This window comes from Falco cherrug, chromosome 1, assembly GCF_023634085.1.
Source record: "Falco cherrug isolate bFalChe1 chromosome 1, bFalChe1.pri, whole genome shotgun sequence".
NCBI classification, from domain to species: domain Eukaryota; kingdom Metazoa; phylum Chordata; class Aves; order Falconiformes; family Falconidae; genus Falco; species Falco cherrug.
In genome coordinates, this window is record NC_073697.1 from 112941548 (window position 1) to 112966140 (window position 24593).

General features: G+C 43.0%; 2 protein-coding genes across 15 annotated transcripts in view; both read left to right on the forward strand.

The window, feature by feature from the left end:
• The first annotated feature begins 1 nt into the window (after position 1).
• On the forward strand, positions 2 to 16112 carry TNFAIP1 (TNF alpha induced protein 1). Of its 8 annotated transcripts, none has more exons than XM_055721176.1 (7): positions 2 to 93; positions 2380 to 2720; positions 4658 to 4827; positions 6656 to 6745; positions 6849 to 6901; positions 9328 to 9523; positions 10771 to 16112. In XM_055721176.1, the coding sequence occupies exons 2-7, from the start codon at positions 2504 to 2506 to the stop codon at positions 10987 to 10989; spliced, it is 945 nt and encodes a 314-aa protein (XP_055577151.1). In that variant the 5' UTR covers positions 2 to 93; positions 2380 to 2503; the 3' UTR covers positions 10990 to 16112. The 8 variants fall into 8 exon arrangements, with proteins under 8 accessions (XP_055577151.1, XP_055577141.1, XP_055577147.1 ...); XM_055721166.1 differs by having other exon boundaries at positions 57 to 194; XM_055721172.1 differs by having other exon boundaries at positions 84 to 219.
• Positions 16113 to 17643: 1531 nt separating this feature from the next.
• Positions 17644 to 24593, forward strand: part of SGSM2 (small G protein signaling modulator 2) — a 62965-nt gene continuing 56015 nt past the window's right edge. For all 7 annotated transcript variants that reach the window (XM_055721284.1, XM_055721307.1, XM_055721301.1 and 4 more), the window contains exon 1: positions 17644 to 17853. In XM_055721284.1, the coding sequence (XP_055577259.1) occupies positions 17797 to 17853 (57 nt within the window). In that variant the 5' untranslated portion in view covers positions 17644 to 17796. The remainder of the gene's footprint in view (positions 17854 to 24593) is intronic.

The window sequence follows — 24593 nt, forward strand, 5'->3', positions numbered from 1 at the left end:
GAGCGCTTCCGGGTTGTCGGTCGGCGACGGGGCGCGGAGGAAATGAGCTCAGCCGGGGCCGCGGCGGTGGGGCTGTGGGGCGGCCGCGGGCGGGTGAGCGCCGGGGCCGCCGCGGCTCTCCCAGGGCGGCGAGCGGTGGCCGCGGGCGGGGCCGGGCCGGGCCGGGCGCCCGGCAGCAGCCGGCCCGCCGCGGGGTCAGTTCTCCGTTTGCTTTTCCAGGTGCCGGACCGGGCCCCGGAGGGAAGGGGGAGCTGGGGCAGGCGGAGTCCTCTCCCCGGACGGGCCGCCGTTCCCCGGTGCGCACAGCTTCGCCGCGTGCCGGGCCCCGCGCTTGGCGAGGCCGGAGGCTGCCTCCGCCGCGGCGGGGCCGGGGGGCGGCGGGGCCGGCCCGCCGGGGTTTCCCGGGAGCCGCCAAGGCCGAATTCCTTTTTATGGAAGTTCTCAGCAGGGAGCGTTTCCTGGCGGCGCCCGAGCTGCGGTGTCACCGCGCCAGCTCTCCTCCTCGCAGGGCAGGAAGGAAGGGACGCAGAAAGTTTTCCCTTGTGTTAATGGGATAATTAAAGGATGCATCACTGTTTACAGCAAAAGCCTCCTCGCCTACTAGTTAACGAACGCGTTCGAGTAGTAGTTGGTGCTCGCTCCCGCTTGGGCTGGCTGTGTAAGGAGTCCTGCTCGTGTTTGGCTTCGTCCTGCTCGGTCAGAGAGTGAGTAAGTGCCTGAAGTGCCAGAGGTGCCTGGACACTTGGCTAGTGAACACAGATCACTGTTGGATCTGTTTGTGTCTGGATTTCTCTTTCGTTGCAGGATCAGTCTTTGGAAGGAATGCTTTTGTCCTAAAAAAGGGTTTGCTCAGGGTTTAAAGCAAGGAAGGACATGGCTGACAAGCATGTAGACCAAAGTCATGGCTCTGATTTTACTAAAAGGCTTAAGTGTGGGCCAGCTGAGGTGTAGTTTCTTCTGGTCTTGAGTTAGTTACTCGTAACAGGGTGTAATGAACACCTATGACTAGTTGGAAGGAGCTGTGTTACTTGCAATGCCTGGACAATTTTGGATTGATTTCTCTATAACCCTCAGCTGCTTTGAGTAATCTAGCTTCTTATCCGACACCAGGACCTTAATACACAATATTTGGTTCATACCGCTGTTACTTTCGTGGCCAATTCCATTTGTAGTGTGCCGTTGCATCGGACTTAGATTTGTACGTTGTTTGTACCATTTGCTTAATTAGAACAACTGAGTTAGGAATTGCAGAATAACATTATATATTTACGTGTTCTAAGTTCAGTAGTTATTCAGATCTCAGGCAATTTTAAGATGTTATCTGTAGCTGCCAAGTAATTTGCTGTGCAGACGGATGACTGTGGGTTTCTTCTCTGTTGAAAGCTGAGGTGGGGTGAGAAGAAGAATGTAGGCAGAATAGCAATATAATTAGCAGGTTGTTATGTTTATTTATAAAAGGTTATTCATGTGCCATAGGCACATAGGGAGGAGATATCTGTAGTCTGAAAGAGTTTTAAAAATATAACAACAAAAAAAGACAACAGCAAAATGCTTTTGAGAACGATAATTAGTAGAAGATAGGTAAGAAGCTTGTATCTGTACTTTTCTGGTTGAAGAACTTCAGATCTGGCCCGCTTCATTTGTTTGTTTTTGAGCTTACTGTCAATGGAAAGATAAGCATAGTGCGACTGGCGAGAGAAAGAAGCCGTGAATGTCTAGCTGGGTTTTTAATTGAGACAAATATTCCAAAGACTGGCTGTTCTTGGCAGGAGGGTGTGGCATGTTACATGTTTATTATTTTTTTTTTTTTAATTAAAACTATATTGACTGCTCGGCATTGCAGGGTGGAGGAAGAAGAGTTTTGAATGAAAGGAGTTGCCAGGAAATAACAATGTTATGGTCCAGCACTTCCGTGTTGAGGCATTTGAAGAGACGTTTGTAAATGTCTCCAGTTAAAAAACAAAACATCAGCAACAAACCCCACGCATCCAGATCCGCACCCCAGCAGAAGAAAGGGCAGAAAGCTCTTCCCCTGTGTTTCAGCTCTGCACAAAAAGAGCTGTGTTCTTTTGGGAAGCTGAAAAGGAGCCGAATTCCAGCTAGCATTTAAACTTGGCCTGCGGTACTGTATGGCGTTTGTAGTGTTGGCTGAGGACAAAATAACAGGAAGTCCAGAAAAGTTTAGCGTGCCACATTAACACAGCTATAACTCGACTGCATTATACTGCTGTGTAAGTTGTCTGAAAAACAGCTAAATCCTGTTTTGTCAGAAAGCGTGTAGATGTTTCCTTGGGAATCTACTTCAATGTGGGCTTCGCGGTTTTGTTGTAAACGGGAATTCCCAGTTTCTGTATTGATCTTACATGTTTCTGTTTCAAGGGCCCAGTGGTTATGATCGCTTCTGCCTTGCCATCCTCATCTGGTGACTTGTGACTCTTCACCAATCACGGCGGAATCCGTCAAGCCCACACTCTGCAGGGTTGTCATCTACCTACAGAAGGAGATGTCGGGCGACACGTGTCTAACCTCTGCCCTTTGTCCAGCTGCAGGGCCCAAGCCCAAAGCTTGCAGCTTCAAAGGGGGCAGCCTCGGTAACAAGTATGTGCGCCTAAACGTTGGGGGCTCTTTGTATTACACTACAGTACAAGTACTGACCAGGCACGACACAATGCTTAAGGCCATGTTCAGCGGCAGGATGGAAGTGCTCACTGACAAGGAAGGTAAGTGAAGGTCTTTTGTTGAGATTTTTGTAAAATGATTGGGTTTTGGTGGTTTTTTTTTTAAAAACCTTAAGGCTGCACTCAGCTAAGGATGTAGGGAGAGATATATTCCAAAAATAACCTGGAACATTAGGTAGCCGACTCCCATTGGTGCCAGCAGTCCTCTGTGCTTTATAAAAAATGTCTTCTTTGGTTGCTAAAATTATCCAGTGGAAGGACTGGTTCTCTTTCCTGCGATTACAGCTGGTATGCAGATTGTTGATGTTGTTATGAAGACTGAACAGACAGTATGTGGGTTGTCATTTATGTCATGTCATGTAGTGGTATCATTTGAAATGCGCATATTGGGAGGGGGCATTCAGTTTTCATCTTTAAAACTCAGAATAGCATTGCTTGCTCTGTTGAAAATTCTTTTTTTTCCTCCTTCTGGCAGCATGTTCCACTTGTGGCTTACAAAGCTGTGACAGTATTTAGCTATCGGTCAAGTAGTATGTCACCTCCTGCTAGACAGTGAATACTGGCATTATAAAAATGCCTAATGTATTATAGAGAGTAGAAAAAATAAGATGACCAGTATCAGCAGTGGCTGTGAGTGGTTTTGTTTTCCTTTGTCTAATAGTCCAGGGCAAAATGGGACCTTAGGAACAGGGGCTGTGCCATTGTGGGGAAAAGGCCAAGAGGGGCTGGCAAGTATTTAAGCTCTTGGTGTTTCTGAACAACCACAAGCGACAGCTCTTCTGCATGCCCAGATTACATCAGTTTAAACCTGATGCACAACAGTGCGTTACTTAACTGCAACAAATCCTTGTGGCTTTTGCACAGCTTTTAAACCAAGTTCCCCTTGAGCAGGCTGCGTCTTGTTGAGCGTTACATACAGCTTGATCCATGTAGTCCAGCAGTTTTGTCTAAGAGCCTCAGCCTGAATGGAAAACAAAGTTCATGTTCCAACAGCTACAGAGTCTGGCAGAGGTCAGACATCCTGTTTCCTAGTGAATGTGACTTCAGGGATGTTTTAAAATTGCAAGAACTGTCCGTCTGCTACTGCTTCCTGTGCTGCATCCCCTCTCCGCTCCCTCCTGATCTGTTTCTGTCCTGTTCTTCGCTCCATTTGGAAACTAGAACAGCTTTTCTCCCATACTGGGTTTTCTGGACTAGTCAACCTTTTAGCATCTTTGGAACGTATCTCTCTAAGATGTGGCTGGAAAACTGCCAGATCCTTCTCCTTAGGCGACAGAACTTATCCGAAATATACTTGCTGCAGACATTTGTGAATCCTGTTTTCTAGTCTCTCCTTGGCTTTCTCAGTGGTAAGTTTCTAATTGCCCAGCCATTACACTGTAGCAGCAGTTACATTTATCCATGTGCAAATACAGTACACCACCTTTTGCTTGGAATGTGACAAGCCTCTGAATAAAAGAAGCAACTGATCCTAACAGTAAGCACGCTTTTTTTTTTTAAAGGTTTGAATGGCTTCAACAGTCAGTTAAATAGATGTAAATTATTAGACTTTCTATATCAGTTAAAAAGGTCCATTCTTTTAATCGGAACCTAATACTGAAAAGATGAACTACATATAATCATTTTGGTCAGGCAGCCCACTGACTGTGACCGATTGATCCAATGCAGTCATGTTCTTCCAGCAATTTTAGCGTCTTGCAGTAGGAAGCCAAGTATTTTTAGCTTTTTTGAGGCTTTTCTTTTGAGCTGTTGGAAAGTAGCGAGAACATACAGGAGTTACCAAAGGATTGGTTCCACCGTGAGTTTCTGTTCTGTAACCAACTTCAGTTTGCTCAAAGCCAGTAAAGACTTCCACTGAATGAAATGGGAAGAGTATCGTGCAGTTTCAGGAAATGCTGGGCTTATTTAACCTCTCCAAGGAGCATTTTCTTGCCCCCTGGCGCTGACACGATTGAAATGATGTGATGGCTATTTTTCAGGCTGGATCCTTATAGACCGTTGTGGGAAGCACTTCGGAACAATTTTAAACTATCTCCGAGATGACACAATTGCACTTCCAAAACACAGACAGGAGATCAAAGAGTTGATGGCAGAAGCCAAATATTATCTCATTCAGGGGTTAGTGGACATGTGCCAAGCAGCCCTGCAGGTAAGAAATAGAAGTAGTCTGAAAAGTTTTCACAGATGTTTTGCTTAGAAAATTTACTTAAGGCAACTTGAGAGAGTGTTTCATGGCCTTAGAGGTGGCATCAAGTCCTTAGATGTACAGGACAGCCTGGAAAGAAAATGAGACAGCAGTCAAGTAGTTGCAAGAGCTTATCCAGTATGTTTATCAAAGCCATACTTATCCTTGCATTGTATGCACACCTGAGATGCTGCGGTGCTTTGAATAAGAGACAGAATTTAGTCTATGATCTCCCTGGCCATGTTTTCAGACCCATGTGCTATCATGGCACAGCCTTCCAGGCCACGGGTGTTTGTGCTCTGAAGGCACTTAGTGTAGTTAGTGAGGTGGTTACATTATTGAGGGAGCTATGTCTTTGTAAGAAGAGAAGGATTGTCCCCTGGTTAGATTATGTGAATGTAGAATGTCCAAGACATAGGTTCAAGTTCCTGTCATTTTGGAGATGTCTGGTATGATGAAGGGTCCATCATTTCCCTTTGTTCTTCCATTAACTTGTCCAGCTGCCCTCTCAGAATGGGGATAGTAGCGCTCTTCTACTTCACAGGTATGCCAGGAGGATGAATAAAGCAGAAACTCTGTTCACAATTTGTGGTTTAAACAGGGGGGACTGGTTCTTTTCTGTTTCCTCTTTTAAAAAAATTATGTAGGAAATAGATATGAGTTCCTCTTGTGTGAAATGAAATAAAAGCCAGAAATGTAAAGGGAGCTGATTGAATAAACATGATTATTTTGAGCGTATGTTTTAAAAGACATTATGGCATTTGTCTAAATTTCCCCTAAGTTACGTCACTTCTAATTAGATAATATTTCTAGGCAGAATGGGTTTGATCTTTGAAAGCCTGGCAACTTTTTTGCTAAGTTTGGATCTTAGTGGAGAAAAAGACCCATGGGATAAGCACTGAGTACTTTAAGGACTTTACTTTGTATCAGTTTTGCAAATATGTAAGCCTAGAGTAGCTTTATTCACTTAACAAGTCCCTCTGCATTCAGCTAATTGAAAGCAGCTTGTTCTGCCAACTTCTTAATAAGGTTAGGCCAGGTGCAATATATATAACTTATTATTAGACTTAAGATTGTGAAGTGCATGTTTCTTGCAGGACAAAACATAGTACTTAATAAATGCCTTGCATACTAGGTTCAACATACTTCTTGTATCCACTGAAAGAAACGCAAAGCCACACTGATGATTTCTCCTTCTGGTTAGGAATTTAAAGCCTGCCTTCTAAAACCAAAATGTTCTAAGGCTCTCCTATTAGCTATTGAGCTTTCCTTAATTTACTACATGAGGAGTCTGAAGTCACAGACTGTACTACACGCTCTTGATTGTTGCTTTTGTATCACAAGGGGCTGAAGTCCGTTTTGGTGACATGCTGTTCTTGCCAAATGTTCAGTTCATAGTGGCTGATATTGTTATATACTGCAGCGTTTTGAGTTGATTAAAACTAGTGCAAACTCTTACTATCCTTTCCTTCAGAAAAGGATAGAATAATAAACCCACTTAAACCAAATATGACTTGAGCACAGAGTCCCTGCTATAACTAAGGACATTCACCTGCATCCCAATATTTCAATTACCACTGCCTTCTGGGGATAAGAAATCTCTCCGCTGTATTTCTGGGTTGCAGATCAAGGTAACACTGTGTGGTTACTATAGCAACACAGACTCTTACCTTGGCATCACAGGATTTGGGAACATGGCTGGAGGGGTTGGAGAAGGCAGCAGCAGCAGATGTTGGCTTTAGTATTTATCTCTTGAGTTGATTTTCTCTCCCTCTTTTTTTCTTTAAAACAGGACAAGAAAGACTTGTATGAGCCTGTCTGTAGCATCCCTATTATCACATCTCCAAAAGAAGAAGAGAGACTGATAGAATCATCAATGAAAGTAATTCCTTTTCCACAACTATCCAGTGAGAAACTGAACATTTGCTAAATGTATTTGAACACAGAACTTACCTTTTCTCTTTTTTTCCTTTCTCTCCCAATAGCCTGTTGTTAAGCTGCTTTATAACAGAAGCAACAACAAATACTCCTATACCAGGTATGTCAGGTTTTTTTCCCCACTGTAATGGGAAAGTTTCCTTTTGGCTATGGGAGTAGAGGAAGATATGGTATGACCTAACGGGATTTTTTTTTGCTTACAGCAGTACTCATCTATGGATGAGTGCAGTTATTTTTGCCTAATGTGAATCTAAATGCAAGGAGAACACAACAAACTGTATCTGTTGAAGTCTAGTGTACAATTCAGTTGAGTGAGAAAGATGAATGGAAACAAGGGCTAAGAGATAAGAATGACGAGGCTATTAATATTGGCTGGAACTAGATGTAACTTAGGTAATGCAGGACAAACTCGTAACCAGAGCGTTACCTTGTCAATCAATGCAAAGCTAATGCAGCCATGATGCTGACCTTATCAGCTTAGCTTTACTTTTCAGTCTGCACATACCTCTGACAGCACTCTTTGACCAACAGACATTCTTGATGTTCCAGTGCCTCTAAATGAATTGATTATGTGGTTACAAAGGAAAGTATCTGTTTTGCTCAGGAACAACTCAGATAGGGCCAGGTCAAGAATTTACTGGCTTTCCTCCTATATAAAGGAACATTACATATTTTGTTTTATGCTGTAACTGTCGTGATCCCTTTGTTACAATGCTATCAGTATGGCTTTGGATTTTCCCAAACAAGCCGTTGAAGTGATGGGAGTCATCCTTTATGCTATGGAGAATCCTCATTTTCGACCTTTTCAGACTGAGATGCAATCATGGAAGCTTTTTTTCTCCAGACAAACTGATTGTCTCTGTTACAGAGATTGATTCTAACAATCATGATATTTCAGGTAGTCAGGAAATGCTACCTGCGGGAGTACTGAAGAGCAGCCCATTTTTCAGGAGACCGCATTCTGTATCTGCCAGTCGAGTTGGACTCGTCCTTGTGTTACCCTTTAGCTTACAGCAGTGATGCTAAAGCAGGCACAGAATAGCATGTCACCATGGGTCTGCAAATGTAAACATACTAGTAATGAGAGCAACAGAATCCTAGATACCAGGAGGGTGCTGGTATCTCAGCTAGCTGTAGGGTTCTAATTATTCCTTGCACATGAATCTGCATGCTTTGATGGTGTTTAAATGAGGCGTCTTTATTTAAAAGTCCACACTGGCTACTAGCAAGCAAAGCTTTCCTTCTGTTCTTCCCAATCAGCAGTATAAAAAGAGCTTTCTCAGTTACATCATCAGTGTGGTCTACTAACATCAATGGATGAAGACTTCCACGTTCTTTTCCCAGCGCTGCTACTTGATAGGGACTGGGACTTGTAACTGGCTGAATGAATCCCAGATTGCTTTATCAAATGATTCTTGTGAACTGAAGGTTTTGTCTGGCTGTTCATCATTCTTTTTTGATTTAGATCTGAACATAAATGCTTCTCAGACTAAGTATTTTATGTAAAGTGTAGTTGGCTGTTCTTCTAGCAGTGTCTTGATTCACAAGGATTTCATAACCACCTGGGACCACTTGCAAAAGGTTACTGCACACAAGAGTATGATGTCATCTCTCTAGGTAGATTTTTGGCAGTAAGGTGTGAACCTTGAGCTTCTGGGTCCAAAGAGGAATTTTACTGTTAAAGCTAGCAAGGGTAGCTTTGTTGTCTGGGCAGTAATATGTTCACTGATTTCCACACACCTGCACAGTATTGCCCAGCCACCTACAAAAAGAGACAAAGGGGCACAGAGATACGTATTTTTGATACAGCTGTCTTCAGTGTCAGAGGAGTAAAACTTTTAGGTTTGGTTGGGTTTTTTTGGTTTTGTTTACTTAATCAAATTGGACATTGATTGGCTATGTTGTTATTATTTAAGTAAAATATTTTAAATTCTAAGAATAGCTTTCTGGTAGCCTTACTTGATTTTAAAGCTATAATACAACGTGTATTGGTTGTTTTACAACATCTAGAACTTGTTTTGAAAAGTAATTAAGATCCTACATTGTGTTGGCTATCAATAAAACAGTTTCCTAAATAAGTTATTCACCCTGGGCATCTGTATATGGTATCACTAGCGTTATGTGCAGAACACCTTGCTTTTCAGCTGGCCTTCCAATGTGTTGACTCTGGACTCTTGCTGTTAGTAGGCTAAAGAGAACTGCAGTTAACATGGGACTTAATTGTATTGAGCGTCAGTCAAGATAGTTGTAGTTGATGTAATAATTTGGGAAATTGTGCTGTCGTTATTAATTATAAAACTTGGCCTCTAAAGGCTGGTGTGTTTGCTCATGGGGATTAGAGCATCTCATTTGTATCTGAAATCGGCTATTACCCTGTCTTTTCTTAGCAGCACGTGGCAATGATTCACTACTTACTTGTATTCTGCAGTTAGATCAGTGCTTAGAACTGTGGTGGAATAGGCATATAAATTCTGTAGACATGGCCAGCTGAAAAAACGTATTCCTTCTTTTGTTGCTGTGTTTCAGTAATTCAGATGACAACTTGCTGAAGAACATAGAACTGTTTGACAAACTCTCTCTTCGATTCAATGGCAGAGTTCTTTTCATTAAGGATGTTATAGGGGATGAAATCTGCTGCTGGTCTTTCTATGGACAGGGTCGGAAACTTGCTGAAGTCTGTTGTACCTCTATAGTGTATGCTACAGAGAAGAAGCAAACCAAGGTAATGGAGTTTTACCCACCTTTCTTTTAGGGTTTAAAAAAAAAATCAGTTGATGATACAAAAATCTGTATCCTTCTGCAATGTATCACTTAAGCCAAATTGCTAGGGCCAAGCAATATTGCTTATAGGAAAAGATTTGATACCAGGTCTCCTGAATATTGGCTGGAATTGATGGTCAGTGACATCAGAATTACTAGGATGGCTTGCTGCTTAGGGGTCTGCAGGATGAGCTGTGTTTTGTTAGAAGATGCTGCATACTAGATAGAATTCAGAGAAGGCTAAATATAGTAGCAGTTCTGAAGAAGAAAAGACGGAATGGTAATTCTGAAAGCATGTGCATTTAAAAACCAGTCTCCTAAAGCTGATGGACTTTCTGTCCTTAAAGCATGTAAATGCCTTCAGATTCTTTAATGAAATGAAGATCTAATTCTGCTCCTAATTATACCTACATAAGTTTACTTCATTGCAGTTACTTTGTACTGTGTTTCATTTGCACTGATGTAATCATTGCGTGTAATTGGACTACATGGTTGTGCCTGGGAGTAGAAATTTCTCCAGTGTTGGAAAATACGTGCCAAAAAAAGAGAAGACAGAAACTGATCTGTCCCAACCTGAATAACTGAAATGGGTGGGATGAAATTAATGAAATGAAAACTTGAGCACAAACACTGTTTAGAAACATGGTATTTTTATTATCAGCGTGCTTTTATGTGCAAAACTATAGAATATCTGTTTGAAAAGTTCAGCAGGAATGCAGATTCCCAATAATCAACTAATTTAATATCCCCACATTTCCAGCAATTCTTCTCATAGTCTTCCCGCCTCTGATTTTGCAAAGGTTACCTAAAGAATTGCTTTAAGCACGGTACATCCTGAAGAGATGAGCTACATGCATCAAAATGTGATAATGAATAGCATGAGAAATCTACAGAATTTCCTGAACTTCAGGAGTTAACTTCTGTCTTGCAGTGGTGCAAGTAAGGTGACCGGGGTCCAACATTAGCACTTAAGAATCAGAAATAATGTATTCCATTCTAGGACAATCTAAACGAAGAGGTGAGGTAGGTGATCTGGTGGTGGGAGTAATCCTCTACTCTAGGAGTTAGACTGCTTTGCTCAGCTTTATAATTTACAATTGTTTTACTCTCTTTGTCTTTTATGGTTCAAGTATCTTTTTACTTAGGGGTATGTGTTCCGGTCACGTTATCCTGTATAGATCAGGAAAGGACATGTTCTGTTTTTTGTAGGTTGAATTCCCTGAAGCACGAATTTATGAGGAAACACTAAATGTCTTACTATATGAAACACCACGGGTTCCTGATAACTCTCTGCTGGAAGCAACAAGCAGGAGCCGAAGCCAGGCATCTCACAGTGAGGATGATGAGGGTTTTGAACTTCGTGACCGAGTGCGACGAATCCATGTGAAGAGATACAGCACCTATGATGACCGTCAGCTTGGCCACTAGCATACCAGTTGAGGAGAAAGGGTTTGGTGTTCAAGGCTTGTATCGATATTCTTTGAGGGAGATCAGGAAGGAGGGGAGGGATCATTTGGACTCTGTGGATTGATCTTCATTTGGCTGCTTGGCTCCCTAGAGAAGCAAATGGGCATTTGTGCGCACAAAGCAACACTAAAGGCCAAGGGCTTTGAGAACTAAGACGTTAATTTTGCACCATGTGCTTTAAATACAGACTGGGCCCCCTTTTCATGCCACATGAGGAATGGAATCCAGAACACGGACTCTGACAGTTTGTGGTTGCTCTTTCATATCTAATGACTTGCCAGTTTTCTTACTTCCTGTGAGAAGAACTGCTTTTCCTGAATGAGGTGGCACGATTTGAAAATCTTTTTCCAGATACCTGCCCTTTAAGGGTTCTGTATAATGGAACTTTCCAGATTTTAAATCAAGATACTGCAGAGGGGGTGGAGAGAACTTGAACATGACTACTCTTAGCAAACACTACATCTGATAACCCCCAGAAGAAATGTTTTAGCTATCCAGTAGGCAGATGCACTGCACATGTGATTTCTTCCACCTCTTTTCCCCCAGTACACATACAAGTTTTGTGTTCCAAGAGTCTTTAAAACTCATTAATTCTAAGGCAAGCTCTTCCAAAGAGGTAAGAGTCAAGTCATCAAAATCAAAAAACCTCTCCTTGTGAAAAATAACGAAAACTTTGAGAATTTAAATATACATGTAATGACTTGTCTTGGGAGATGGAGAAATGGGTATGGTGAAGGAAGCAACTTCTTCAAGTAAGAAAACTCCAGGACTAGATTGTGGCAGGGTCGCCACTGTTTCGGCTTTTGATAGTGTAATCCTGTTTATATAAACAATGGCAATCTGGTGAATTAGTTTTACATTAGTTTCCTCCTGTGGCCCAAAAGTGCTACTTGACGTTAAATTTCTCAAGCAGCGGGGAAAAAATTGCAGTGACTGGGGAAGTACAGACTGAACATTTTACAAGGCTAGAACATACTGAAGGGTAAATTCAAGTTTTGTGCTTAAATCCTTTCTAGAGCACAGCAGTTGGAGAGGAAAGAATAGTCATAAAAACCTTGTTCTAGCATGAAACTGCGAGAGGCTTTGGACACAGGAGAGAGGTAGCTTATGCTGAATTTTAAACTGAAATAATCACTTTTATGCTAAGTGCTTCCCTGGGTGCTAGTCGTAAAAGGCCTTTCAGAAGGTTGGAGTCAAGGCTGCTCTGCAAATTTGGGAATAGTTTCAAGTTTAGTATGAAGAGCTGTTACTGTACTTTTAAATGTTTGCTTGTATGTTTCAGCTGTAGGTTGCAGATTCAAATTTTAGCACAGTCATAAACAGTTATTACTTGATGGCTGTTCACTGGCAGCTATGGCTGTGTGACCATGGTGCAGCATACTCCTTAACTGCTTCTATGTTCTCATACTGTATATGAACATGGAAGCTTCAGGTCCCCTGATGGTCAGTCTTTAACTGCTCTGACCAGTGCCAAACCTACCTTTTAAGTTTTAAAGCAAATTACTGCAAAAGCCTGACAAGAAAATAATCCCAAATTAATACAGTGAAGTCATAAGTAGAATTAAGATGTTAGGTGGTTGGTAGTAATAGAAGCACGAGAGGGAACAAAAAAAATATTTTCACTCATTTAGGCTTTTCAAAAGGAAATTGTTGAGGCTTGGTAAGAGAACACTAATGGCTGCAAATGTTCAGATTTTATTGCCTAGCCAGGCCTCTACATGTGGCAGGCGTTCACTTAATTCTCACATTCAGGAAGTAGTATTGCCACAGTAATGCACCTGCCTTTTTGTGAAAGGCCTCTCAAACCCTAACCACCTCTTTTCTTCTTATATTGTGTTCTGTAAATTGTTTTCCAGCTGGTTTTTCTATTGTGCCAGTCAACATACAGCTGCTGAGATTAGTTTTGACAAAGATTTTTGTGGTGGGTTTTTTTTTCTTTAATTCTGCTAGTGTGATACAGATTTATTTTTTTTTTCTTTTCCCCTCCACTCATACAGTGGGTGCATTGAAACTACCAGCAGAGCCTGTAGTGATAGGGACTTTGTGCTGTACTTAATGGCTTCAATTTATTCTCTTGTACTTTGTTTTCATCTTGTAACAAATAAGACTGCCAATTTGTGTGTGGCACTTCTTTTTCTTAGAAAATGAATTTTTTTTTTCTTGTTACTATCATAGTTAATGTTAACAGATGAAGGAAGTGATGCTGGTAGCCTTGCAAAACTGTGTTTAAAAGAAGTTGCAAGAAGAAAACTGTCACCTCTGCATTTCTTCTCTCTGGGGAGTACAGGTATAGGAAAGAGTGTGTGAGAGTAAATATCAGATCCGTCTGCTAGTTCAGAGGCTTTCATTCCGTGGTTGGATTCTGTACTCCCAGGATTCATTAATGAAATAGATTCAAATTGTGAATTAGTACGCTGTAAGAAGCAGAGAAAAGCTTATGTTTTGGTTTATTTGGCTTTCTTTTCCCTGTCTCCCATAGCTACAAGCAGTATTAATGTCTGATTTGAATTTGAGTTAAATTAATCTTGGAAAAAAAATATTTTGAGAACCATCTCGGTTGTGAGAATCTTTTAAAAAGTGCAAAATAACTTCTCAGTATTTGTGGATTAGTAAGAACTGTAAGCAGTTATGAATGTTTTTCAAATATATACAGATACCCTTTTCATTTCACCTCCTTCTCTCATCCCCATTCATTCTCCCTTCCCTACCCCCAGCTAGTACCGATCACAAAACATCTGCTTGTAGATTAAGATATGACTAGAACTGGAATGACGTTAAACAGTGCTTGGCCACTGGGACTGAACACTGTTGGCATGTAAGCTTTATGCAGAGTAAAAATCTAATTGCATAAACACTACTTCTGTCTAGTCAGAAGACATTTCAAAACCATGGTCATGGTGTTCTTTGTCGTGGTAAGATTTTCAGGATGTGACTGAGGGATCCCAGTTCAATACCTGTGGTTGGGTTTGACTAGCAGTTCTGTAGTTCCCTCCACTGGTGGGCAGATGGGAATGAAGAACATAACACACCTACACAGAGGATTTCTTTCTGGGAAGTATGCTATTTGGACACGCTCAAGGCTAAAATGATTGTAGTATTAGCTATCCCCTCCCTATAAGGCTGCTATACTTGGGTTTCTGATAAAGTCTGGAATACCCAGAGTTATTTCTTGCCTGAGTGCTTACATAATTGGATAATTGACATGAAATTTCAGGAAGTCTAAATGTAGATGTGGATGCAGCCATCACACAGTTCATGAGTTAACGCTTTAAAGAGAAACTACAGTGTTCTATCAGAGTCCTGCTTATCTGGAACTGCTCCAATACAGGATGTTAATTGAATGTCCTTTCCACCAAAATCAAGGCATGTTGATGTATAGTCTCTGTACTACCAGGTTCTGATAATTTCAAATACAATAGTTTTGATGTAACATGTGCTTTGTATTCTCATCTTAATCCTACTTAATGAAAGGCTATAAATTGTTTTGACAAGAACATTCTAGAACATATTTGTACAACATAGTATAATGAAGAAAAAGCAGCACTGAAAAAGTATAATGCAGTTTTGAAATGCAGCATCCTCTTTGTAGTAAGCTGCTCACTTCTAGAGAGCGTGAAGAGCTGTGCTTCCTAAGAATCTTCTCTGCTGGCTTTAAATATCACAAATTACAATCCCTATTAAGAGAATATAGATTTCTAATTACATGCATTTGTCTGCAAGTTAAGAGGCTTGTAATGGCTTCCTACGTAGACCATCACCAACGGATGTGTTTACTGATGTGCCCATGAATTTGTAGTAGCCTTTAGGAGGGAGAAATGCCTTTTTGCCTCATTTGTAATGTACGAATTCTAACTACATCATCTAGCATTCATTAGCTGCTGGAGCTGTTTTTGAAACCTTACTGTCCTCTTTGCTCCAAAATTCAAGTGAACTTCTGTGCATTCAATTATATTAGCAGACTGAGAGAATGAATGGAAGATGTTAACTGACATCTGTACTCAAGTACTGTAATAAAGGGTTGCATGTTTCCATAATGGGGTCCTAACATACTGCAAAACAGCCCCAGTCTTTATACAGAGGAGGAAACTCAGTGCCTTGAGCGAATGTCTTATGTCAAACAGCTTTTCAGTATCAGTGTTAATTAGGCAATAATGTCAAAAGAGAATGCTCTGCAGGGCAGCAGCCTCCAACAGCTTGATAAATGCTAAGACAAAACTAAATGTTTAACCTTCACCTTGACATTTAGTTTTTGGAACAGGAGACATTTATCCGATCATAATGTTCCAGTCTGCTGACTTTTTCTCTCTTGGGCTTCTTGGTCAAAATATAAAATATCTGACCAAGACTGGGAGGGCATTGGAGGTGCTCATACAATGGTGTTATTGAAAAGCTGTATTCTGCTTGGAGCAGGCAATGCTTATTGTAGGCTTGATTAGATCTTTTATTCTGTCGAGGTTTTTTAATTTTCAGACAGAATTCACTCTAGGAAATACTGATGAAGTATACCTTAACTGAATGTGTCTGGCCCAGCAGTCCCCATCTTACGCAATTAGATTTTTATCCTCTGACAATCATTGGCACTAAATCTTCACAGCCAAATTTCACACCATCTATTCTGTTAGGAGAACTGGGGTTTTATTAAGAGATGAGTGGGCATGAGTCCTGTTTCCAGCTTTGCCACTAACTTGGTGACGTACAGCAAGTCAGCTTATCTGTATGCACATAATTTTTCCTCATCTGTAATAAAATGGTGGTAAGACCCTCCCCTACCTCAGAGGGAAGTTGAGATTAATTTGTTTAGCAATAGTAAAGGATTTTGGATTTCTATAATATTTTATATCCAGAGGATAGCAAATATGTTTGCTGATCTTGTTTAAACTGACGTTCTGTGATCAAGCTGTTTTCTTATAGCATCAGGCTTTGTTTTATTTTTATGTCTAACTTTTAAGGGTCAGCCTTATGGATAAAATAGTTAATGCAGTAACCATATTAGCTATTGATTAAAGTTTTTTCTCTTTTATCAGTGCATTAAATGGAAATGGAACACTAATTTTTAATAAAGTGTTATATTTTGTCTTCTGTGATTTTTCTCCAGCATCATAACTTCTTATTCATCATGGTGGTCTCTGTGCACTTTTGCTCTGCATTGTAGTTGTAATACTCATTCAGTATTCAGGATTCCTGAACCATAGAAATGCTTTATCAGCAAATGGCTTTTGTATTATATGGAGCTGTTGCTATCTTTCACCCATGCTCTGCAAGTGCAGACTGTTTGTGGGAGGTGTCAGTGTACTTACAGGTGCTCTGCAGACAACTGGTTTTGATTTTTCTCTGGGATTTTTCTTTAATTGTAGAACAATTAATTGATTGCGATGGTTTTTCATGTTCACGGAAATAACTTCATTTCCTATGAATAAGAATCACATAATTTTGGTCTCTTATGAAGTCTGCACACAATTTCTGTTGCCAGAAAGATAACACTACTTGTGTTTTGAAAATCTTTAACCCTTCTTGACTGACAGAGCAGCCAATTAGATCCAGAGATTTAGTCTGTGTTCTGTAGTAGGTGTGCTTCTGAGATAGCCAGCATAATCTGTCCTATGTAGTTTTCTCTTTGCCGCTGTTACCTCACTTCCTGAGTTAAGCCATAATTTTTTGTTGTTGTGAATGACAGCTGCAAAAACTATTCCACAAAGCAGCTGAGTGTCTCTTCAAAGAAGCTGGGTAATCCTGTTTGGAAAAGGTGAGAAATGTCTCTTACATAACTGGTTTCTGGTGTGTACTGGCTATTCTTTCCCACTATGGTAGTGTTGAGAATTGGTTTACCTGTTAAGGTAGGTGCTCCTACCTAACTTTGTGTTGTATGAGAGCTTGTAGAAACAGCCTGCTCTTATTCATCGTGGTAGGTCTTTTGGTTCTTTGGACTGGGTGATACAATTCAGTCTCTACTATCTGCTGCCTATTTCAAAAATGGAACCACTTTTCTTCGGTTTTGCTTTTCTGCCTGTAGCATCTTTTCCTTTGCAGCCACAACTAATGCAGGATTTTCAGCAGTTGCTGGAGGACTTGCTGGGAGCAAGCTCTGGTTTATTAAGTATCCTGAATACCTCTGCTGAAGGAATGATCTTGCCTTCAACCTTATTTGCTATGGAAGGATGAGCTTGACCCTGAGCATCCCTCGTGATTTTGGGAAGTGTCCTTTTGCCAAGATCGGACAGTGAATCAAATAAGCCAAGTATGCTGTTCACGCCTTTAGTGTGAAATACGGAAATAAACACTAGAAAAAGCAGATTTAACGTTTGTCACTAACCTGATGCTTTCAGCCCCCTTCCCCTCTCTAAAGGCCGGTGCGCCGCTGCTGCGCTCCCGGGGAAATACTGATCGTCTGGGCTGCCCGGGCGCCTCTCGGCTCCTTCACGGCTGGGGTGGGCAGGGGCTGGTGCCGTACGAAGTCGGGGCTCCGGGGCCCGCGGCTGCCGGGGCCACCCCAGCGCCGCGCGTTACCTCAGGCGCGGTGGCGGGCTCCGGGCGGTTGCCATGGCGCCCTGCGCAGCCGGGGCGGCGGCGGCAGGTGCGGGCTCGCCCCGCCCCACCGCCTGACGCCAGCGGCAGCCGCGGAACATGGCGGAGGAGCTGTGCGGTTCGCTGCAGCCTGGCCGCGCTCGGCCGGGCAGCGCGGAGTCTTCGCCCCGCGGGCGCTCCCGCAGCGGTGTGGGCGGGCGGCTCTGAGCGTGGGGCGCGGCGGGCGGCCCTGCTCCCCGCTCCGCCATGAGCTGCTCGGCGGACGCCGTGAAGGAGAAGCTGCTGTGGAACGTGAAGAAGGAGGTGAGGGGGGAGGAGGGCGAGCGGCTTCCCGGGGGGCCCGGCCGCGGCTGCGAGGCGCGCCCGGAGGTCCCCTCAGGGGACGCAGCGCGCCTGCTGGGGGGCGACCCTTCCGCGTGGTTTACGTGTTTAATCTCTCTTGCAGTAGGGATGGTAGTTAAAAGAGTTCTCCTGGAGCAAGTAGGATAAAGCTTTATCAAGGTGAATTAAATCCTGGTTTCCCGTTGGGGAGCGGAGGGTTTGTTCGGCTACGACTGTTCAGCCCTCTCCGTGCTGTTGCGGGGGGGTATGCGACCTCCCCGTGACTGAAATAAATAAATAAAGGCTGTGCTTCAGCCGGGCAGTTGGGGCTGGCGGTGCAGGGCTGCCCCAGAACCGTGTCGCTGGTTTTGCTGGGGATTCTGAGTGAGGCTGGGAGAAGGGATGCGCCCCTGGGCTTGTGCCCTGCAGCCCCAGGCAGCTGCGTTGTCCTGTGCCTCAGGAGAGGGGGGGATGGCCTCGGGCTGCGCCAGGGGAGGCTCAGCCTGGGTGTCTGGAAAAATGTCTCCACCGCCAGGGTGGTCGAGCACTGGGACGGGCTGCCCGGGGAGCTGCTGGGGTCACCATGCGGGAGGCGTTTGGAAAACACGCGGATGCGGCGCTTGGGGACATGGGTTGGTGATGGGCTCGGCAGTGCTGGGGCAACGGCTGGGCTCGATGGGCTCAAAGGTCTTTTCCAACCTAAACGATTCAATGGTTCTGCCTGCTGAGGCAAGAGTCTGTAACAAGACTGTCCAGACTCCTTTTCCCTGGGGTTTTATGTCCCTTATTACACCTTTCTTAGTAACTTTTGCTTAGCTGGGAGTTTTAGAGGAGAAAGGGGAAAATGGGTGGTAGGAAAGCTAGTCCTAAGATACCTTTGAGTGAGCTGAGCTGGCTCCCAAACGGAGAGTCCTGGCAGAAGTGTCTGCTCCCATGGTGTTAACACCTGGCCTTTGGGAAGTGTGCTGAGAAAGTGGGAAGGAGGGCTGGGTCAGTTGGCATGGTTGTTCTTAGAAATGGTTGTGTGATGTTTCTGTGCCAGGGCACCCTGAGATCCAGTCATGGATAAACTACTGAACAGCCTTGTCCATGCCCAAATGGGGATGATGGCATTTGATCATGCTTGTGTTTGGACTGGTAGTGCTTCAGTCTTTTTAAAGAATGATGCTTCTCACCTGGTAGGATGTGCTTGGCTCCTACTGTCTTTGCGTTTGGGTGGAGTGGCCCTGACTGCAGAGCAAGGCCTCTGTTGAGACCACTCCAAGTGTGTGTGGACTGGGGTCCCTGCCAAGGTGCTGTGGGAGGAGGTGTGTGATGGTGTAAGCATGCCTTGGTCTAAGAGCACCTTTGTGAACATGTTCTGGGTGGAGCTGTCAGCTTAGTGAGCAGCCACTTCTCCCCTGTACGGCCAAGCACCATAGTTTGCATTTTTGTGGCGCTGACCATGTAACAGCCATGTGTAACTGCCTGTTCTTGCACAGGAGCTAAGTGAAGGTGTAATGCTTATCCATCACAGCAATAAAAAGTATTTTTAAAAGGCTAACTATCCTTCTGCTCCTTCCCCTCCCCCGGTTCATAGCTGGGGAAATTACAAGTAGCCAGAGAGGAGGATTCATTAAAGCTCAAATGAAAAAACTTGCTACGGCCAAGGTTCCTGAGCCTGAATCTGGTGTCCTAATACTTGTTAGTGTTGACACCACAAAATGATAGACGTTTCAGTCAGCGTAGTTGACTGGAAGCGGTAGAGTAGGGATAGACATGTAAAGAACAATCTATACGTAAAATTGTAGGGCTATGTCCTAGAATGACCCAGCCAGCAGCTGGCTGCAGAGCACCGAGCAGGTGTTACCTGTTGCTTGCTCACACACTAAATGCTGCAGCTTAATGCAGCCGTGAACCTACCACTTCATTTAGAAATTTTAGCTTAAACTAGGACCTTTGAGCAAAGAGGTTTGTAAGGTTTGATTTAGAAGTGTGTGCACTTGCTCTTCCAGGTTAATGTTTAAATATATAAATAAATTTGCGAAATGTTTTTCAACTCAGAATATTGCAATCTTGTGCTAATGTACAAAATTGAAAGTGTAATGGGTTTTCATGATTCAAGCCAGCTCGAGCCAAGGGGAGCAATTGGTATATCATTAAAAAATCTGAGGCTAATTTGTTTTTAAAAGTCTCTAAAATGTTTTTAATAGGACTCTAGCTTTTAAATTACTTGAATAATGCTTGAAAGTGTTACTTGTACCTTCTATGTCATCTGCATTTTTGTTTTGTATTTGGTTTGGTATTTTTCTTCTCCAAATCCTCAAAAATGCTGTTCTAGAGGGTTTAAATTGGCTTGGCTTTTTTGGGGCTGCCCAGAGCTTTCCATCCTAAAATAGTCTTGAGAGCTTTTTGGTGACTGTTTGCACGTTAAGGTAGCACCTGTTGCCTGTGCACTGCACAGACATGTGGAAGGGGACTGTGTATGTTCTGCTCATGTTACAACAAATGGCATCAGGAGGCAGTCAGAGACACTGAGATTGAGATGCTGTTTTTCTTTTGCATAATCCATTAGTGGAGCCAGGAATTGAATACAAACCACTAGTATACCAACCAGCAGATTATGCTGCCCTTAATGATGGTAATTAACTTTTTCTAATAGAATTTTCAACCTCATTTTTTATTCTTTGTGACTTTTCACACAGCTGCTTTTACCTGTGTGCGTGTTGTGTGTTGGTTGTCTTGTTCTGAAAACTTGACTGGTCTGTGTGCATTCTCAAAGTGATCATTCTCTTCTTTCCTTGTCCTTTGAACTCAGCCTTTTCTTGCCATCAAATTATTTTCATGTAACCTCAATATCTAATGGAGTTCAGAGTAAGCATATTCTTTTTGTATGTTGTTTATACCAAGCCTATTAAAATTCAGTTGTCTTTGCAAAATATAAAGTGGTTGTCTCTGAAGTCACCTGATGCAAAGTGAGTGTTTTTTTTTTTATTTTGTCTCTCCCTCTCAACAAAAACTTTTGCATTTTTCCTTTGGGAAAATTTAATGTTTGCTTTTTCTCAGATGGGCTTTCAATTCCCACTGGTAAAGGATTTTTGTTGACTGTAACAGAAAGGAGGACAGGTAATGTGTTTTGAAAATTTAGCTCTACCTGGATTCGTGCTGAGGCTGCTTGTAAGTTCACATTTCAAATATTTATCTCTCTCTGCAGGAAAATCTGTTGTGACAAGCAGACTTATAAAACAGGCTTTTCTCTGGCCATTTTCTTCTATCTACTGAAATAGAGGGGGGTTTGCCATTTCTGTCTTCAAACAGGGCACTCTTTCTAGCTGTGAAACAAACAGGCTAACAATAGCCTTAGCAGTTTCACCCTGAAAAAAAAATCAGAGGACTTCAGAAATACAATTACTCATCCTACAAGTAAAATGCAGCCACTTCTGAGTAGAAATATAGTATTTATTTAGCAGCTTGTATTTACACCACCCAGTTTTTCATGAAGAGTAACAAAGAGGCAGTGCAGCAGGAGCGATCAGTAAATGAGATTAACAGAAACTATGCAACACAAAGAATGCATGGATGCTGGACATACGGTTTTCTCCTTTGAGGGGAAAAAAAATGCTGTGGGTATTAACGGTGGTCCTGGTTATTCCAGCATTTTGTGACCACTGTTCTTCATGTCTGATGCTGCATTGTCCCTGTGGTGCTTCTCATCATGTCCCAGCATCCCATCGTGATATATGGTTGGGGAAAGTGCTGCAACCTGTATTCTGAAAGAGTGGTGCTGGTTGGAAAGGTCATTCCTAACCCTGAAGGTTGCAGATATATTGAGATGTGCTGGGTTGGCCCTGGTCAGAAACCCATCATTGTGACAGTTTAGCAGAATTGCAGTAAGGCAAGTCCTAACCGTGCCCATTGGAACAGACCGGGAACTGTACAGAGGGATGGAAAAGGCAAAAGGCAATACCTGAGGGTCTCTTCCAGCCCTGTGCTTGTGAATAAATTGGTGTATAGTCAGTGCATATCATGTCTTTAGTAGTCTTCATTTTCTTGATCTCTTATACAGTTTGTTGCAAAATTTGGATCTATTTCCATTTTTAAAGCTTCATTATAACAACTTAAAAATCAAAGTAGTTTCTCTTGTATTTTTCTTCGGTGAATCTCATGTCATAATACACGGATTATTTAATATGTTTGGTGTTTGACTGCTTCTGAAAGTTTTGGCCATTGTAGGATGTAGGAGAAGGTCAGAGCAGTGATCCATTGTAACATTGTGCAAAAGCTTGTCAGCTTGTGTGCGAGGAGCTTGCTTTGCTTTACCTGGAAAATGCTACCACCAGGACATTCTTCACTCCTCAGATACCAAGATCTTTACTCAGATAGGTAGAGCTTTCCTATGCTTGCTCTCCAGTGGTTGGTAAATGTGGTGCAGATGGAGCCTGTTACCTTTGATGATGAATAGGTCCTGTATCGATCTTAGGAGGCACAGAGAACAGGAGGGATGTTTCCAAGGCGATGGAGGGAGCCTGTGTCACACCTCAGCCAAACCTCTGCCTCCTCCTTCCTACCCGAGCAGGTTTCTCTCCAGGCCCCTCTCTGTTAGCAGCACTGGCTCCAGCTGAAAGCTGCAGCCCTCCATCCATCCCTTGCACAAACAGTTCAGTAGGCTGAATAGATTTCTTTACCTGCAGGTCGATGGGTGAACAAGGGGGGGTGGGATGTTGATGGTTGGTTTAATGACATTCATTTGCAGTTTGGGCAGGTCCACTGATATCTGCAAGTGGGTGTCTGTGTAGGCTTATGCTCAGAAAGCTTGATTGACAAAAGCCTCCCCAGAATACAGAGACATAACAGCATAATTCCCTACAAAGGGAGCTGCACAAAATTGCAAGGGAAGAAAAAAAGGAAAAAGCTTGTGTTCCATTTGATCAGAAACATTTGATTTAGCTCCTTGCCTGGAGCATCACTGAATTACGTGGCAGTGAGGAATGACGTGGGATTGAAGAACACTGCATTCCAGCTTTTGAATCTTCATGTCTACTGTCTATGCCCTGAAATATTTTCTAATAACATTCTCTAACTCTCTAGAAAAATGTGCAAAGGCTGCTCTGTATTCGGTGGCAGTTGGGAGTGGACAGAGATTCCTTGCCTGGTCTGTGCTGCTTAGCTCAAGGTCCTGGCTTCAAAGTCTGCTGATAAGCTGACCATATGGTGCTATGTGTAAAAGCAGGGTTGATTATTACGTCTGATCTTTTTCTTTCTAATTGTTTTTTATACACTTCACATTTTTTGTTCCGGAGCTACAGACTAGGATCTAAATAACATACTGAGCTAATAAAGACTAATGATGGGTTATACCTGGGAAATGTATGATAGCAGGGAATTGGCCTCTGAGCTCCAGAGGTCTGGCTCCTAGTAAACGACTCTTCTTCCTCCCTGTTGTCAGGAATTTAATTCTGGTTGCTGTTCTCTGGGGAGCTGAGACTGATATCTCAGTCTGCAGTCTGAATGGTGCCTGAATTCATGCCTGTGATCTTTGGTTGTATGTGCATGACTTACCCTGGTGCAGCTCTCCTGCGCTTCCTCTTCTGTCCACCTTAGTGCTAGCGGCACTCGGGGTACTTTTTACCTTTAGTAAATCAGGCCTTTCATTTGGTAGATTAAATATAGTTTTGATCCAGTGAAATCAGAACAGCTGGCATGGGTTGGGTCACTGTCCTTTCACAGATGGGTCGGCTGAGGCATGGAGATGAGTTGGCTTGGAGGCAGTGGATGGCACTGTCTCTGTGCTGCTTTGCCGGAACAAGCTGCCTCCCACGTGTGAAAATGCAGGTCAGGGTATGAGCTGGAATTTAAACAAGGCAGAGCTGTGCAGCTGTCTTGTCTCCTTTCCTTTGCTGAGCTGTGGTCTGCCTAGGTGCTGTTATCTAGAAGATTGCAAACCTCTAGGTGAGGTTTGGAACAAATTTTTTTGGGTTCCTGCCAAGACAAACATACATCAAGCTTATAAATCAACAATGACACAAATAAAAATGTGAGAAGGGGATTGCTGGGTAAACAGAATAATCATAGTTTTCCTGTGTGATTTCCCACCCATGAGACCTTCTCACACCTCTGCTTCTTTCTTGGTATCCTCTTACTCCTCCACCTCTCACTGCTTTACTGTAAGGTTCAAAGTTCTAACACCATGTCAGAAATTCCACATGAAGGAATAAAACTGCCTTGTTGATATTGTCAAGCTTCAGCATATGAGCAGTGAGCAAGGTTTTATAAAGTGCAAAAGACTTGCTTTGAAGTCCTCTGATACAAAATGTTCTGCTTTCAAAGCCTCTTATGTGTTTGCTTCCCCATCCCCTACCCCCCCCCCCCCCCCCAGTGTTTTCTTTGCAACCTAGAGGACTCCTGTTTGATAAGATGACCAAATTCTGTAGGACCAACTTGGTGCGGAATTTGAGGTGAGGAGAACACCGTGTGTTAAGAGGCAGCAAGTGCCGGTGCTGGAGCTGCCAGCCAGGGTGGGGGTATACGAGTGGGCATGGAGGCCTCAAGATGATTATTGGGGGGAGGCATGCTTGATTACAGCATCCAGAATTGCCCTTGCATATGATCTTACTGGAGGAAGAAGCCCTCTAAATGGGAGAAGGCACCTTCATAGGCAGCTGCCACCTCATCATTACAGCAGTACAAGTACAGCTGTTGATCAAGCAGTGCACCTGCAGCTTTTCCTGGTTCCAGTGCTGAGT